The sequence below is a fragment of the Sus scrofa genome, chromosome 15 (genome assembly GCF_000003025.6).
Source record: "Sus scrofa isolate TJ Tabasco breed Duroc chromosome 15, Sscrofa11.1, whole genome shotgun sequence".
NCBI classification, from domain to species: domain Eukaryota; kingdom Metazoa; phylum Chordata; class Mammalia; order Artiodactyla; family Suidae; genus Sus; species Sus scrofa.
In genome coordinates this window covers 45,740,092-45,758,580 of record NC_010457.5, presented here as the reverse complement: position 1 = coordinate 45,758,580, position 18,489 = coordinate 45,740,092, and the positions used below count along the sequence as shown (strand labels likewise).

At 38.8% G+C, this 18,489-nt stretch overlaps 1 protein-coding gene across 1 annotated transcript; it reads left to right on the top strand.

Moving 5' to 3' along the window:
• Window positions 5,329-14,261, top strand: CASP3 (caspase 3; the record flags this gene model as incomplete). Its single annotated transcript, NM_214131.1, is given in 6 exon segments — window positions 5,329-5,381; window positions 7,583-7,707; window positions 11,616-11,744; window positions 12,076-12,251; window positions 12,726-12,846; window positions 14,030-14,261. Coding segments are annotated over 6 exon segments (836 nt in total), but the record flags the coding sequence as incomplete, so codon positions are not given.

Sequence of the window (18,489 nt, the reverse complement as noted above, 5' to 3'; positions counted from 1 at the left end):
ATCATCAGCATCTCAAATTGATGGAAAGAATTCCACGCATCATTGCAGTAAGGAACAATACGTGTTAAGTCCATTGCTATGCTACAATATATATTTTTAAGCCCTTATTGTATATTTTTCTTTATGTTTTGTCAAATGAAAGTGTTCTAAGAACTTAAATTCCCATCATCATATAGGGTGTTATTTTTTTCCTTGGGGGACAATTTTTCCATCCTTTTGAGATGAGATCACCATGCCCAGAATAACTTATACTCAGCCAGGCATTAGCTAATGGCAGTGAGGTAATGCTGAGTGTAATCCTTAAGTTAGGTCTGCAGAGACCAAAGCTCTGCTCCCAAGAGTGTGGATTTGATGCTTTCATGTGGGAAAAGCAGATGGTGACAAGCAGAGAGCCAATGTGCAGATCCGATGCAGTGAGGATTTTGTTTACCATTATATAAATTTTCAGTAGCATATAAAGGTCAACTGATACTGTTGCAATACATATTATTCAGATACTAATAGAGGGAATGAAATACATTATCATATTTGTTCCTGAGAAATCCTTATCAAATAGAAACTGTTTTAAATCCTATTGTAAAATAATTCAGGGGTTCTCTGATGGCCTTGTGATAAGGATCTGGCATTGACACTGCTGTGGCTTAGATTCGATCCCTGGCCCAGGAACTTTCACATGCTTCAGGTGCGGCCAAAAATAAATAAGCAAACAAACAAAAAAGAAGTCTGTTTTTTTTTTTTTTTCTTTCAGCCATCAAATACCTTACTGAAAAAAAGTTGTCTATCTGATGTCTAATATCAAAATGATGTGGTTAAAGAAAGTTGATTAAATGGATAAAAATGAAATGACCACTTAAAGGTCACCTTATACTTAGACGACATCTTAACTTCATATGAACCAAGAAGCAAATACAGATGACTTTTGAACAAGAGTTTAGAGGACCCTCCCCATAGTCAAAAGTCCGAGTGTATAATTTTTAGTTGGCACTCAGTGGCCACAGTTCTGTGTCCTGCATTCAGCCAACCTCAGATAGTGCAGTGCCGTAGTGTTTGCTATTTTTAAAAATTCATGTGTTAAGACCTGCACAAAACTACTCAAGTTCTTCAAGGGTATTTGAAAACTCTGGAAAGCTGGCTACTATTTCAATCTAAAACTTCTGTTACCAGTCATCAGGATAGAATCGCTTTATCCCACAGCTTTATTGCTGACACAAAATCAAAGATTGTTAGAAGTTAGTGTCCTTAGTCCAAGGATCACTGCACTGTTGGCAGGAGTGTTGGATAAGAGATCTTAGGCCCTTGATCACTGGTGGGAATGTAGCAGCATTTAGAGGTTCCTGAATACATACTGTGTACCCTACATTTGGTAAGCTCAAATAAAGGGCCAATTTGAGGCAAGCCCTGGGGCCAGAAAGACACTGGCAGGAGCTCTAGTTTCACCTTCTGAAATTATCTTTATTAGGTGTTTTTTTGTTTGTTTGTTTGTTTGGGGTTTTTTTGGGTTTTTTTTGTTTTTTCTTGTCTTTTAGGGCCACACCCAAGGCATATGGAGGTTCCCAGCCTAGGGATTTAGTCGGAGCTACAGCTGCCAGCCTACGCCAGAGCCACAGCAATGCCAGATCCGAGCCTCTTCTGCAACGTACACTACAGCTCACGGCAACTCCGAATCCTTAACCCACTGAGCAAGGCCAGGGATCGAACCTGCAACCTCATGTTCCTAGTCAGACTCGTTTCCGCTGTACCACGATGGGAACTCCAATTAAGTCTTTTTTTTTTCCACTCCAGATTTTCCACAGGCTGACCATAAAATCTGGAAGCACCATCCATACTGTTTTCCCTTGGATTATAATATAATCTCAATAAACCATCTCTTACATATCTGCCTATGTTTCTGGAATTGTCAGCCACCCTATCTTTCTCTCTCAGTCAAATGAACTGCAACATTGTTTTTCAACCATGGATGTTTTGACATACACTGGGGCACGTTGGCCTCTGTACTTATGGTTCAAGGAAGTTTGAGATGTCCGTGCACCCAGTGCATGTTTATTGTACATATGAAAGAAATAAAGGCAGGTAGGCTGAGACATGATGCAAGCAGTCAAGGAGGGGTTGCTGCTTTCCTAGTAGTCAAGTACCCCTATTTGTTTTGCTTTGGAAACAAGGCTGAGAGCTGAAATGGCCAGTACAATCCTGATTGGTACAGTCAACCATTGTTGAAAGATGTTATTTTATAGAATAGTCTTTCTACCTCTTTCCTAACTTTTACAAATGCAGATGTTATAGAAAATAGAGAAAAATATTAAAGGGGAATTAAGTCGCCAGTGATTCCGTCACCCAGAAGTAGCCATGGTTAAACAGGTTAGTATATAAAGATGCTATATAACTACTTTTAGTCTTTTTCTTGTGTTTATTTTGAGATGATACTGTTTTTATACAGTTTTATAGCCTCTTTTTATTTAGCCTTATATTCTATGCATTTCCCATGTTATTGATAAGTTCTTTTCAGAAGTGTTGGAGCTGTGCTAACCAGTGTACAGAGACACCACAACTTAACCATTTCTCTGCCCAGTATTTAGATGAGTAGAGCAGATCCTTCCTCCGCCCTCTCCCTGATCCCTGGAGTTATTTTCTTAGGCTGCATTCTTAGAAGAGTAAATTTACTAGCGCAAACTTCAAGGCCTTTATGGAGGGGTGGGGGACAGGTTGTCATCATGTTCTCAAGAGCCAGTAATGATTTACACGCCTCCCACTCGTGTCTGGGAATGCCTGTCTCATTTGCTAGCTTTATGCAGGATTAGTTTTTGTATTACTTGGTAAAATGCACGGGTAAGTACACAGGAAGGTATGGATGGGACCTTTAGGGATTTTTGCCTCAAAGTTTTATCTTCTAAATGTAGAGAAAATAGGTGCAATGATGTGAGAAGTACCCCATCCTTGCATCATATTCACCAGCCTTCAGATGTTGTGCCAAGTTTGTCTTCCTGCCATTACAGTGGCTGAGCCTCACTTATTCTTATTATCTGAGACTAATGCCTCTCCACATGTGAACTGGATTCACAGACCATTCATCCCTTCAAGAGCTTCATTTTTCTCCTCTTGCTTTATTAATATCTCACTTTTTGTGGGCCATTCTCATCAGCATAAAAACCTGCCTTAGGTGGCACATCTTTAAAACCAGACAGGGGAGATCCCTGATGGTAAAACCAGACAGGAGTTCTGTGGTGGCCCAGCGGTTAAGGATTTGGTATTGTCATTGCTGTGGCTCATGTTCAACCCCTGGCCCAGGAACTTGCATGTGTCATGGATGCAGCCAAAAATAAATAAATAATAAAAATAAAACCAGACAAAACAAGAACTCTTCCACCCCTCATCCCTCTTCAGCTACCATCCCAACTCCTTTACCCTTCAGAGTAAAACTATGTTTACTCAGTTTTGCTGTCTTTACACATTTTTCTTTTCCCATTCTCTCCTCAACTTACTACAGCAACATTGATCCTCTTAAAGTATAACTTTCAAAAAGTATGGGACTTGGCTGTTGTATAAATATAAAATATGTGTCAAATATTTTATTCAATTAATTAATAATGGAATCAGTGGATATTAAGACCAATTCAGAAGAGACCTAGAACAACAAACATAGATATAAATTGTTTGGTGAAATGAAATGAATTCGCCAATAGAAGCAAAACTAGTTAATATCCCATTGGGCAATAAAGTGTAATTTGGGAGGGTCATCTTTTCTCCAGGTTGGAAATCAGTCACATCATTACAAGACAAGATTCACATTCATTGCTGCAGATTAGAATCATTAGCATGGCTTCCATTTCCTATGGCCTAACAACCTACAAAGCTGTAAAATAGCCTCGTCAGGAGAAGATAAGTCAAAAGAGGACACGCTGCAAAATCAGATAATCCCCAAGCTTCCTCTCGCCAACACCCAGCACCTCCTTGATGTAATATCCAGTCATTTCTTTTGCCCATTTCCAAGTCTAGGACAGTTTTTCCTGACAATACCCACTCTACCCATAACTTTCTTGCCAAAGCTACTGGTCTTCTGTCCTCATCTGAATTGATCTCTTCACAAGATTTGAAACAATCAAACATTCGTTGAAAGGCTTCGGCATGCTTTGTTCTTTATTTAGGGAGGCAGGTGCTATAGGAAGTATTTTTGATTATGGAAAGCTAGAAGAGACATGATAGAACTCCAGGGACAAGTAGTAAAGAATTGGCTTCTTCAGAGGCAGCAGGGCAGGGGAAAGAAGAGGGCCTCTATCACTTAGCTCTGGACTGTTATCAGAGTCACTGGGAGTTGGGTTTCCTGACTTAAAGCATTGTTGCAAGATAAAAGAACAATGCTAGCTCCGTACCTGCTCTGGTGCTTTGATTATAAAGCCTCATTCACTGTGAGCGAGAAACAGAATTGTCTGATGGGAGAATAAAAGCAGGAACTTCAGTTTTTACTTCCAAGTTTCCTAAGGCCAGTCCACCCCCCTAAATGAGAAGTTGGGATTCTCAGGCTTAGTTTAAGAATAAAGATTATGTGGAGGTTTGGGACTTCCTGGTGCTAAATCTCTTAGGAATTACGCGTTGTAGAGCAGTTATTATGTGAGGTATACCATTATAATAGGAAGTTTGGGGGCTCTGCTTGAACTGTGTTGAGTTGGAAGGCTGAGCTCTTAGCAACGACCAGATCTGTTGTTATAGAAACAAGTTGCAATCTGTATCTTGATCTGGTGGGGTATCCTAATGTAAAAACATGTATCAGGCTGCACACTTCTACTTACTTCATAGCTCAAAAACAAAAGAGAGTGAGAAGTGGGCTACATTAAACACATCTTTACAAAGGATTATTCTCAGGTTTGACCCCCCGAAGCTTTGAACTGAAGTGGGGAAGCTAGGGGAGGATGGTAACTGCTAATGTGAGAATGTCCATATAAATTTTTTTCCTTTTTTTTTTTTTTTTTTTTTTTCTGTCTTTTTGCCATTTCCAGGGCTGCTCCTGGGCATGTGGAGGTTCCCAGGCTAGGGCTCTAATCGGAGCTGTAGCCGCCGGCCTACGCCAGAGCCACAGCAATGCCAGATCCGAGCCACGTCTGCAGCCTACACAACAGCTCACGGCAACGCCAGATCCTTAACCCACTGAGCAAGGCCAGGGATCGAACTTGCAACCTCATGGTTCCTAGTTGGATTCATTAACCACTGAGCCACGACGGGAACTCCTAAAGTATTTATTTAAAGAACTAATCATTGAAATAAATATAACACAGTGAACTTGTAATGACTTTTTGATTAACATCTGTTTTCTTTATATTCTAGTTAATACACGTACTCATGGCGAACACTAAAAACTCAGTGGATTCAAAATCCATTAAAACTTTGGAGACGTGAGTATTTACATGGACTCTCATACAGTGAGAGAAAGATGGGGGTGTGTGTAATACAACAAACTTTGAGAACACAGAAGGAATATGGGCTTTCAAGCCAGAGAGGCCCAGAAGACTTCCTTCCTCATGTGACAGCTGTGTGGCTATACACACGTAAAATTATCTTCTCTGAATCTCCTCTTTAAAATGATCTTTTATGGAACTGTGGAGAGGGTGGAGTGTAGCCGACCTGTAGCTGGAAATCCCACCCAGTGGCAGAAGGATGACCTGTGAGAGACAGATGCACCTTTCAGATCTCTCTGCAGAATGAGGGGTTTTGTGTTTGAGGGGGGTGGTTGGCCTCTTCTTTATGAGTTTTAAGGCTAAAATAAAATACCAGTTACCAGTCTGGGTAAAAATTGCCTAGTTACGGATTATCTTTGGTTTTTCCAGTCTTCCTTTTTGGAATATTGTGTTTATTGATGCTTCCAATAACCAGCAGATGGTGAAAGGGAAAAGATAGAACTCAAACATTCTTAATTTAATTCGTGTCTGTTTTATTCTTTTGGGATTGCTTGGGATGTGTTTAATTCTTTTACTTCTGGAGTTCCCATCATGGCTCAGCAGAAACGAATCTAGTTTGATCCCCTGGCCTTGCTCAGTGGGTTAAGGATCCAGCGTTGCTGTGACCTGTGGCATAGGCCTGCGGCTGTAGCTCCAATTCAACCCCTAGCCTGGGAACCTCCATATGCCATGGGGGAGCCCTAAAAATAAGTTTACTTCTGAGGCCTAGTGTTATTATTCTGGACCACCAAAGAATTATAAACTAATGTTAGTACTAAACAATACTATCATAGCAGTACTGTTCACAGATTACCATTGAAGATTTTTGCAATATTTGTTTATTAATAAAGGAATTGTCCTACAAATTAAACTTTTGACAAGCAAATCAATGGACTCTGGAATATCCTTGGATGTCAGTTAGAGGTTTTTTGCCTTTTTTAAAAAAACTTCTAAGTGATTTACACATTTCCTACTTTTTTTGTATCTTACAGAACATAATCTACTATTTTAGTCTTTTTCCAAAAATTTTTTTGGAATTGCATATAATGTGAAATACTGCCAAGTTGCGCGTATAAGTGCATGGACTTTAGGTATTGATGTTTGGCTGTTCTCAGTCTAGATCAGAAGTCGGGCTTACAGACTGTTTTGGTCAAGTTTTATTGGAACATAGCCACACCCATTCATATACATACTGTCCTGGGCTACTTCCACCAGCAGGATGCAGTGGCTGCAACAGAGACTGTACAGCTAAATACTGAATATTAAAATACTTAATAGTTTGCCCTTTGAGAAAAAGTTTATATTGATCCTGATCTAGATGACAGAGGTTTTTGGATAAGGGACCTTCAGATAAATAATTTTCAATTACTTACTTACAACACTGATTTTATGTGGCAATAAATTATTAATTTGTTCAATGCAGAGGATTTAAGGAACAATTTAGGAATTGTGATAAATATTTATTTTGAGTCATATTTGCCTTTTGCTGGTTTCCTTATTACTTCAGGGTAATTTTTAAGGTTTTACCCTTACCTTGAAGGATAAAATATTTTACAAACATAAAATGTAAAACATATCTGGTGAAATTTTAATTAAATTCAAAGGAAGAAAAATATAGAGATTAAAATTTATTTACTTATTTGTTTTTGTCTTTTTAGGGCTGCCCCCATGGCATATGGAGGTTCCCAGGCTAGGGGTCTAATCAGAGCTGTAGCCGCCGGCCTACGCCACAGCCACAGCAATGCTAGATTTGATCCACGTTTTCAACCTACACCATAGCTCACGGCAACGCTGGATCCTTAACCCACCGAGCGAGGCCGGGGATCAAACCTGCAACCTCATGGTTCCTAGTCGGATTTGTTTCCACTGCTCCAAGACCGAAACTCCGAGATTAAACTTTTGAATTCTTTAATCCAACAGATGCTTTCAGCCTTAGGTCTGAGCCCGTATCTGCATAACCATCAGCCTTAAACTAGTCACTTCTCCATCTGTGAAATGAGTTTTTATGAATTTTAGTGAGGAAAAGTCTGTCACACACAACCTGGCACATTATATTCAACAAATGTTAACTATTCTTACGTGTTAAAGAAGTTGTGTTAATGTGAATAGCAGCGGTGGTCATTTCTCCGTTTGTAAACTGTTGTTTGATTTCCAAACAGAAAGATCTTACATGGAAGCAAATCAATGGACTCTGGAATATCCTTGGATGTCAGTTACAAAATGGATTATCCTGAAATGGGTTTATGTATAATAATTAATAATAAGAACTTTGATAAAAATACCGGTATGTATCATAGGATGGTTTTTAATCCTTCACAAATATTTTTACCATTTATATTTGGTATATTATACAAAATAGAATTGATATTATTAGTTAGTAAGCTAATGACATAGAATAGCGATGAAGTAGAGATAGAGCAGGACCCTAAGGGTCTACAATTCAATATGAACTCTCAATCTTCTGCCCATCATCAGAATCTCTCCCTCTTCCTATCTGTGTGTTGGCCTCTCCTGCCCTGACTTCTCTGTAACCTTGCTTCTTTATCTTCCTGCTCCCTCTTTCATGCTCATGGAAAGATCTCAACAAATAGTAAGCAGTAGTATATTTCCTTTCCAGGAACTGTTCAAGGCCCTCACAGGAATGGTCTTAATTAACTCTTTACAGCAGCCCTGAAAAGTAACCACTATTAGATGCCAAAGGTTAAAATCCTTATACAGAATCACACAGATGATTCAGCAGCAAAGCTGGGGCTCTGAGCCTTAGCCCCACCTCGGGATCCACCTTCTATGTGGCTTTACCTCCTATATTTCTTTTGCTCTGTTGACTTTCTCCTTTTCTCCTGCAAAGATGACAGACTCCCCACCTTGAAGAGACCTTTATTTTACCCTGCTGCCTTGGATCTGATTTTTGTCTCCTTCCCTAAATCTTAAAAACATGTACTTTAAATGCCATCTTTGCTTCTTTCCATTCCTTTAAGCCAGTCTTCTGTTTCTACCTCAACCACTCTATAGAAATTGCTCTTAGTTCACAACAGCCTGATCACCAGAACCCCTTCTTAGTCTCTATACTGGTGCAGTGGGTTAAGGATACAGCATCATCTCTGCCGCAGCTTGCAACAGCTCAGGTCACTGCTGAGGCTAGGTTCTGTCCAGCGTTACCACAGCTGTGGCATAGGTTGCAGCTGCCGCTCAGATTCTATCGCTGGCCCAAGAACTTCCATATGCCACAGGTACAGCCAAAAAAAGGGAAAGAAAGAGAATGTAAAAAATAAAATCCCTTGGAGTTCCCGTCGTGGTGCAGTGGTTAACGAATCCGACTAGGAACCATGAGGTTGCGGGTTCGATCCCTGCCTTGCTCAGTGGGTTAAGGATCTGGCGTTGCCATGAGCTGTGGTGTGGGTTGCAGACGTGGCTCGGATCCCGCGTTGCTGTGGCTCTGGCATAGGCCGGTGGCCACAGCTCCGATTGGACCCCTAGCCTGGGAACCTCCACATGCCGCGGGAGTGGCCCAAGAAATAGCAAAAAAAAAAAAAAAAAAAGACAAAAAAAATAATAATAAAAAAATAAAATCCCTTATAATCCTAAAAAAGCTAATTAACATCTTGCTATATTACTTGATATTTTTTCCTTGCCTGTTTATTTCAAAGCTTAATTTTATTCATAATACACAAGCAATATTATATCCTGCTTTTCCATTTAATGTAATGCAAGCATTTTTGTGTTGCTATATAATTTTTGTATCTGTTCGTTTAATAATTATATAATATTCCATTCCCAAAGTATAGTATTCACTTGATTTGCATAATTTACCATATGAGTGAACACTTTGGCTGTTTCTTCACTTTATTTTTAAACTGGTGCTGTGAATTGGCCCATTCATCGTATTAGAATTAATTTTAGTTAAAGAGACTAGAATGAACTGCTGGTTCATTTTAGGAGACTCTACCAGAGTGCTGGTGAAAAAGGAAAGAAGCCAGATTACACTGGAAAGATAGCAGGATTTTGGTGTTCCATTCACTATAAGGAGTGAGGAAAGAGTAGTTGAAAATGAGTGTCTACACCCGAATAGCACCATTTGCTTTGCCTTCAGCTAAAAGTTGAGAGACCACCTTCTGTTAGGTATTCTGCCTCACATTGCTAATGAACGTGCCCTGTGCCCATGGAATTTTAAATAGGTGAACGTATTGGGTTTTTTGTTTGTTTGTTTGTTAGCCATGCCTGTGGCACGCAAGTTCCGGGGCCAGAGATCAAACCTGCACCATAGCAATGACCTGAGCCCCATCAGTGACAATGCCAATGCATAACCATTAGGCCACCAGGGAACTCCACTTACTATTTTTTTTTCCTTCCAGTTTTATTGAGATATAATTTACACACAGCACTTACAAGTTTAAGATGTATATCATAATGATTTGACTTACATCATGAAATGATGATCACAGTAAGTTTGGTGAACCATCCATCATCTCATATAGATACAAAAATTAAATAGAAAAATATTCTTTCCTTAGGATGAAAGCGCTTAGGATGGACTTTCTCAACAACTTTCATATATAACATACAACAGTGTTAATTACATGTATCATATTATTCTTTGCATCCCTAGTGCCTCCTGAGTGCTTACTTATCTTTAAAGGGAAGGGGGCATGTTGTTCTCTTTCCCCCAAAAATGCTTAACCCCAGAGTCTGGCTCCAGCCTTAGAGTGAGTTCCTGTTCTTTGAAATTTGAAGGTCAGGTTCTCAGAACCATCTCTGACAGCCTGGTGTTTTCTGTTCTACTACTAGGTGTCTCACAAATCAGGACCAGAATCAGTCACCTTGTCACACAGCTGCATGGCGTCCTCAGCCTTTCCAGTATCAAAATCTTGATGAGCTTACTTTAAGTTTATAAAGTAATATATGGCTGTAATATAAATTTCAGAAATTAACAGATAAGCAAAAGAAAAATTAAAAATCGATCATAATCACACTACTCAGATAATCAACAATAACTTAGAGCCAGAAACATCTAGGTGTGTTGTTTTGTTTTGTTTCTTTGCCTCACCCACGGCATATGGATCCAGGCCAAGGATCAAACCTGGGCCACAAAAAAAAAAAAAGGGAGTTCCTGTCATGGCTTAGCGGAAACAAACCCGACTAGTTTCCATGAGTACCCAGGTTCGATCCCTGGCCTTGCTCAGTGGGTTAAGGATCTGGCATGGCTGTGGCATAGGCTGAGGACTACAGCTCCAATTCAACCCCTAGCCTGGGAAGGTGTGGCCCTAAAAAAAGACCAAAAAAACAAAACACCCTGCACCACAGCAGCAATCTGAGCTGCTGCAGTGACAACACCAGATATTTAAAAGCACTGCACCACAAGGGAACTCCCTCAAGTCTTTTTTCTATTCATATGTGTTAAGTTTACTCAATTCTGTGTGTCCTTTCCCCCACACACAACCTCCAATGCTTTAGAATTTTTAAATCAGTGCATCATTCAGTCAACCTGTACATGTACATGGAAGGCACTGTAAGGACTGAGGAAAGCCCAGGACCCCTGGGGTACAGGCCTCACACCAACCTCATTACTTTGTCCTAGTTCCTGGCCTCCTTTGTGCTGCAGGTCCTACATCTGTGCAAATGAAGCCAGTCATGATAATGGTCTCCTGGTGGTGGGAAGGGTTAAAGGAGCTCACACAGAGCAGAAGGCCTGATGAATAGCATGTGTGGTGCAGTGGTTTGTGGGGTTTTTCCTGAAAAGATATTATGAAAGTACTAATGTATCTTAGAATTGTTAGGAACTTAAGTTCCTCTGAGTGTGTGAGATGTGTGTGTTGATACATATGTGTGTGTGTCTGTGTCATTTTTTCTTTTTCACAGTGACCATTTTTCCCATGGAAAATTTGTCTACAAAATTTTCATGGCAACATAATATCCCATTATATAAATGGATGGTAATTATATTTAACCAAACCCCTCTCGTTAGGCATTTGTTTCTTTTTCACTATCTAAGCAGCTGTGAAAGACATATTACAAAGTGTCTTATATGCTAAGAAATGAAAGAGACTTTGTGTCACCAGGATCAGAATATTGAATTTTCTTAGCATTTGAAAGGAAGAGCTTCTTGTGGACCGTGTGACTCACTGAATAGTTCATTTCAGGACAGTTCATTTTTTTTTTTTTTAAATGCAATTAAAATAACTCTTTCTGTTCAAGGAATGGCATGTCGATCTGGTACAGATGTGGATGCTGCAAATCTCAGGGAGACCTTCACAAACTTGAAATATGAAGTCAGGAATAAAAATGATCTTACACGTGAAGAAATTTTGGAGTTAATGCACAGTGGTAAGGAATAATGAACAGAATGATCTTCATTGTCCAATTTATGTTATGGTCTAGCTATAATGATCCATATATAAAAATAAGGCACAAGAATGATGAAACTGAACTGTAGATAATCCTGCTGTGTATATTTTATATAAGTAAAACATGTTCTTCATACCAACTCCCCAGAAGGGTTGGAGGTGCGTCGCTTTGCCCCACGTTGGGTTTACATAATCTCTTAGTTCTCTTCTCAGAATCCTTCCTCTTACTCCCTTACTGTGTATCTGAGATTGTTGAATAAAATCGCGTTGGTTGGTTGGTTGGTTTTTCTTATTTGTAAATGTTTTTCCAGTTTCTAAAGAAGACCATAGCAAAAGGAGCAGTTTTATTTGCGTGCTTCTAAGCCATGGTGAAGAAGGAAAAATTTTTGGAACAAATGGACCTGTTGATCTGAAAAAATTAACAAGTTTCTTCAGAGGGGACTGCTGTAGAACTCTAACTGGCAAACCCAAACTTTTCATAATTCAGGTAATATATAACTGAGCAGTTACTGAGGATTCATTAAGGATCCATTACTGAACTGTGGATTTTCCAAAGGATTTTTATTTTCCCTGAAACTACTGAACTATTACTACTTTTTATTTATTTAAACCACCACTTAGGAGATACAGAATAATTTTAATTTTAGACTTATAGCAAAAGGATTGCGTATAATTAACGAGTTTTTACACAACCTTTATATTTCTTAGAAATAATAGTTGTGCATGTATACACATTTTTTAAAAAATAAATGTTTATTGAGTTCCTGCTGTGGTGCAGTGGGTTAAGAACCTGACTACAGCAGCTCAGGTCACTGTGGCAGTGTGGATTCAATCCCCACCCTGGCACAGTGTGTTAAAGGATCCAGCTTTGCCGCGGCTGCAGCTCAGATTTAGTCCCTAGCCTGGGAACTTCCATATGCCATAAAATTTTTTTTTTTAAATGTTATCTTCTAACCTCTAGGCCTGCCGAGGCACAGAATTGGACTGTGGGATTGAGACGGACAGTGGGACTGAAGATGACATGGCGTGTCAGAAAATACCAGTTGAGGCAGACTTCTTGTATGCATATTCTACAGCACCTGGTAAGAAACTTACAAATACCAAATGTTATGTGCAGATTTTAAACAATGAACAGTCCGTTCCAAAGGCTGTCAAGATTTTGATATCCATAAGAAACAGCCATCTTCTGAATTTCAGGGTACCTTAACCACAAACAGGTCTCAAACGTTGTCTTTGACCAAGTTTGGCTAGGAAATATGCATATATAAGAAAGCATACTTACACAGTGTCATTCATAAATTTACTACCACTTGGAAACTGTATTATAACATGGGCCAAGTCAGAGCTTCACCCACTTCCTGGAATAGAAGAGAGGTGTGTTTTCCAGGAATTCTTTGGAAGGTAGAAAATACAAACGGTAAGTATAAATAGCATATGAGCAGGTGGAAGTGGATTGAGGGAAAATATCAAGTTACAAATGATTTATGAATAGGTTATTAACCTCCACTTTTATGTAGTTTTGATGCACATGTCATGATATAAATAAATATGTACTGATCATACAATTGTTTACTTATACAGCTAACTCAGGGTGTCACAAAGCTTGGAAATAATAGGGCAAATGTAATTTTAAACCATGTTGCATATTTAAATATTGCTCAGTCTGAATTCTTTTAACCTCCAGGCATTTTTCCAGATAAGTACTTTGAAATTAAAAGCAGTGGATCCAGTAGTTAATCTGGAAAAAGTATAATAAATACACTACTTCCCCTTTTTGGACTTTTAAATACACTGTAGTGTGTTATTATACTCTTCAGATGATCTGTAGAAAAGCATGCAAATAAGTGTGTGTGCGTACGTAAGTAAGTTATTTCTTGGATAAGCCAATGATCTGATTGCTACTTATGATGATCCTTTTTATTTCTTTGCTTTTCCATCTTCTGCATGTTCACCTGTTCTTCCCTATTGGAAGGGAAGCGCAGTAAAGTAGAATTCTCAGTAATCTGATGCTAAAAGTAGTCCACAACTTTTTTCCTTGTTGAAAGCAGAGGTACATATATAGCACCTGTTTGATTTGGGGTTTTGTTTTGTTTGCCCTCCAGCATCATTACTCCTGGAATCAAGTGTCATTTTTTTTTTTTCTTTTTATGGCTAATATTGCCTGTGGATGTTTATGCTTATTTTTATCATCGTGATTATGCTGTAGTTTATTAAATCAGCTAACATCAGTTATTCATCATATTTTGCTTATATGTTGCCTCATAGGTTACTATTCCTGGCGAAATTCAAAGGACGGATCCTGGTTCATCCAGTCACTTTGTGCAGCGCTGAAACAGTATGCTCACAAGCTTGAGCTTATGCACATTCTTACTCGGGTTAACCGAAAGGTAGCAGTAGAATTCGAGTCCTTTTCTACTGACTCTACTTTTCATGCAAAGAAACAGATTCCATGTATTGTGTCCATGCTCACAAAAGAACTCTATTTTTTTAATCACTAAAGAAATGAATGATTTGGGGTTGTTTTTTTTTAATTTGTATGTGAAATGAGGAAATGGTTTAACTGATACTATATTTTCCTCTCTCATTTAAATCTAATCTAATGCCCCAGGTGATACTTTGCAACATGCCAATTTTATATCAATAGAACTATGAACCTACCTCAAACACAGTCAGGTAGTTGACATTGAATTTAATTAAGAATAAATAAAAATGGAAAGTGGTACAGTCATTATGAGAGGAAATGATTATAATTAATAGCTCTCATAATTAGCAAGTTTTAGTGATGATGCTGTGCTATGAATTTTCAAGGAATTAGGGAAAAAGTTAAACATTACAGTGATGAATTTCAGTGATAATGATAGGTTCATTTCAAAGTACATGTTCTGGTTTTTGTCAGGCTATAGAAATGAAAATGTAGAATAATGCACCATAGAACTTGAGAATCCATGGGCATGGTCAAAGCCTTGTAGACCTTGATTTTAGAATTAGTATTTGGAGATAAGACAGTGGTATTTTTACATTACTTATCTGAGTGCATGGTTTTGTGATGTTTGTCCTGAGTATGTCTTTGTTGTTAAAAAAAAAATCATGGTTAATATTGAAAAGGAACCAAATGTTTTACATGAGAATGTGTGAGCAAACAAAGTTGACTCTTTTAAGGCTAAATAAAACATTATTAGAAGGAGGCAGAGTTAGGACTATAAGGTGCTAAAATCAGCCTACATCAGCCACTGAGCCTCGCATACCCTCAAACTTTGATAACATTGATAGCAGCATGAATTGAAGAAATTCTGTAGGAACATACTACAATACAACTTAAAGGACATACAATGAGGTGTAAGAAAGAAAGAGTAAATCAGTCAGCAGGGCTGATAATTTCCATAATTACAAGATTGTTTGAGCCTGAATGGGAACACAGTGCAGCCTATGTAATGATGGCTGATCCACAGATTACATGCTGGTTAGTTTCTTCATAGATATAGTATGGATGCCCCCAGGGCAGGAAGCTCCAAAAAAGTAAACCAAATCAAACTTCTGAAATGGCAATTTCCCAAAGATAATGAGAGTCATAATAAAAAATAATAACTCTTTTTGGTAGTAAAATTTTTGAGCATGTTAAATTCTGTTGCTGTGAACAATCAAAGGAGAATGATACTGTTAGGATTATATACACGTTCCCTGAAATGAAAGGACCATGATAACCAGGACTTTATAGAGATCATCCAGTCTTCCCTCCTTTGTGCCCAGGGAAACAGAAAGCCAGAGAGGAGAAGTGGTACAGCCAGCCCCCAGCTGGAGGGGCCAGGCTCCAAGGCTCCTTGCTCAAGAGGTTGAGCCATCCCTGTATTGCTGTGTCTCACTGGTTTTTGGTCTGACATTTCCTATGAGCTTTCTTTTGCTGAAGGAAAGGAACTCACATTTATAAATGACAACTATTTGTTCTGATTGTGTGTATACTCTGAGTAAATGAAGCATGCAATAGTATCTTAAGGTGTGTTCCTATGTGAGAATTTTGTAAAATTTTGTTATGAATTTTAATTTCTAAATATAAATTTTAACTTAAAATCACCAACATGTTCGAGTTTTTATTATTGTTTATGAGGTGCTACTAAGTGAAGTTAAAATTTTTTTAACCAAGTGGTTGATTTAGAAGGGTCGAAGAAGATGCAACAGGACCCTCTAATCAAATATTTTAAGATGGTAGAAATCACTGGATAGAATAAGCAGACCTCCTATGCTTCCCCAGCCCTCCCAGAAGGGCCTGTTTCTAAAATTACCATGATGCCAGGAAGGATGCTAATTTGCATAGATCACAGCCCCTAAATATAACCATATTTTTATTTCCTTGCTTTGAGAAATGGGGAGTAGCAGAGTGTAAAGGATATTGCCGAAACAAACATTTTCCACCCATAGGTTTTTAATGGGGCTAATAGAGTTGGGGGATTGGGGGAGAACTGTGGGGCTGTGGAATAAACCATTGATGTTCCCTGATGGTCACCTCTGGGAGGTGGGGTTGTGACAGGGGAAGATGTTCCTTTTTTTTTTTTTTTTTTTTTTAATGTACTTAGAAAAGAGATATGAGAAGGTATAAACATGAATGGTTTTACATTTCTCCCAGTCCATCTACAGAGAACATCCGTTACTTTTAAGTTACAAAACTAAATAAAACTTTCCTGATTGGGATTAGGGAATTCCTGTTTCCAAGAAGTGGAAGGTGGCATGAATAACAACTTTAAGACTTTTTTAAAGCAATGGGCTCAACTATTAATGTCTTAACAATTGAGCCCATTCAAACCTCTACTAAATAAAGGCATTTTAGATATTAAAAAGAAAAAGACCAAGACCAAGAACCCAATAGAAAAATGGATCAAGGGACAGACATTTCACAGAAAAAGACCAAATGTCCCTTACACTCAGGTAAAATGCTTAATCAATATCATAAGATCAATGCAGCTTAAATTAAGGTATCACCTGTCATCTATCAGATTGACAAAAAAGCTAAGTGTGGGGAAATAATATTCTCTCATTGGTGGGAAGGCAAAATGGCCTAATTCCCTATGGAGGAAGATCTGGCAACATCTATCAGATTATTTAATCTGAGGTAGCAGTCTCTGATCTTGGAATCTAAACTACCCATATACCTGTACATGTAGAAAAGTATACCCAGGATTATTCATCACAACATTGTTTTAATGATAAAAATGGCAGTAGAAGTTCCCATTGTGGCTCAGCAGTAACGAGCCCAACTAGTATCCATGGGGATGTGGGTTCGATCCCTGGCCTCACCCAGTGTTGCCATGAGCTGTGGTGTAGGTCGCAGATACAGCTTGGATCCCGAGTTGCTGTGGCTGTGGTGTAGGCCAGCAGCTGTAGCTCCAATTCGTCCCCTAGCCTGGGAACTTCCATATGCCACAGGTGCGGCCCTAAAGCGCAAAAATAATCAAGTGGCAGCTACCTGAGTGTGAAGAACACAAGTTAAATACACTACAATACATCCACAAAATGGAACACAACTTACAGTAAAAGATAATAAGGATCCTCTTCAACTGATTGGTAAAGATCTCCAGCATGTGTGATTAGGTGGCAAAGGATGAAACAGAACACTATAGACAGTATGCTGTATTTTGTATAAAAAGAGAGTGGGTGTGTGGGGTGGGGATAAGAACATGTGTAAAGTTGGAGTTCCCATTGTGGCTCAGTGGTTAACGACTAGGAACCATGAGGTTGCGGGTTCCATCCCTGGCCTGTTCAGTGGGTTAAGGATCTGGCATTGCCGTGAGCTGTGGTGTAGGTCATAGACGTGGCTCAGATCCCGAGTTGTGGCGTAGGCTGGCAGCTACAGCTCCGATTGGACCCCTAGCCTGGGAACCTCCATATGCTGCAGGAAGCGGCCCTAGAAAAGGCAAAAAGCAAGACAAAAAAAAAAAAAAAAAAAAAAAAAAAAAAAAGAATATGTGTCAAGTAACACCAGAAAGATAAAAAAGGAAATGTTACAAATGTAAATGTTGGATGGGGTCAGGGATGGAAGTGAGATTTCTTTTGTGTATCATTTTGACTTTTCTGAACCATGTCAATGTACTACCCGGCTTCAAAAATGGAATTAAATCAAGGGGAGTGGAGATGACACAAAACTATCTTAGGAATGAGAATGTGGATCAGTATGGGGTGGAGAGGGTGCTATAACTGTCCAATAGCCATGTTACAGGATTATGTTTAGCTTGTTTATTTTCTTTTCCTCAACCTCTGTAGCTATTAGTTGAGAAACCCTAACATTCTTAATACTAGAACTTGGGCCTAAAGTAATGCTCAACATCAGCTTTTTATAGCTCTAGGAACAAACTAGACTATCCACATTTGTATCTTAATTCATTCTTTCATTATTGAAACTTTATCCTTTGCAATATGATTATAAGTTATTGCCTGATGAGGCAGACCAACAAACATGCACCAAAGGATTTCTGTGCACAGAATCTCTACCGTCTATTACAGTGATAATGAAAAGAACTGAGGAACTGACATGTTTAGGGATGTTCAGAAAAAGCTAGCATCTCCCTTTCAAGAAAATGTTTTTGCCAAATTTAAAGTTGGTGCAAAAGCTATTAAGTAACATGTTTGAGCTAAAAGAGGCCACTGTCTGATCTACTCCTTATGCTTTGGTTTTAGGTGACTTAAATGTCAGCTCAGGTACCTAATAGCCTCCTATACTCTTTCCCAAGAGGGAAGCA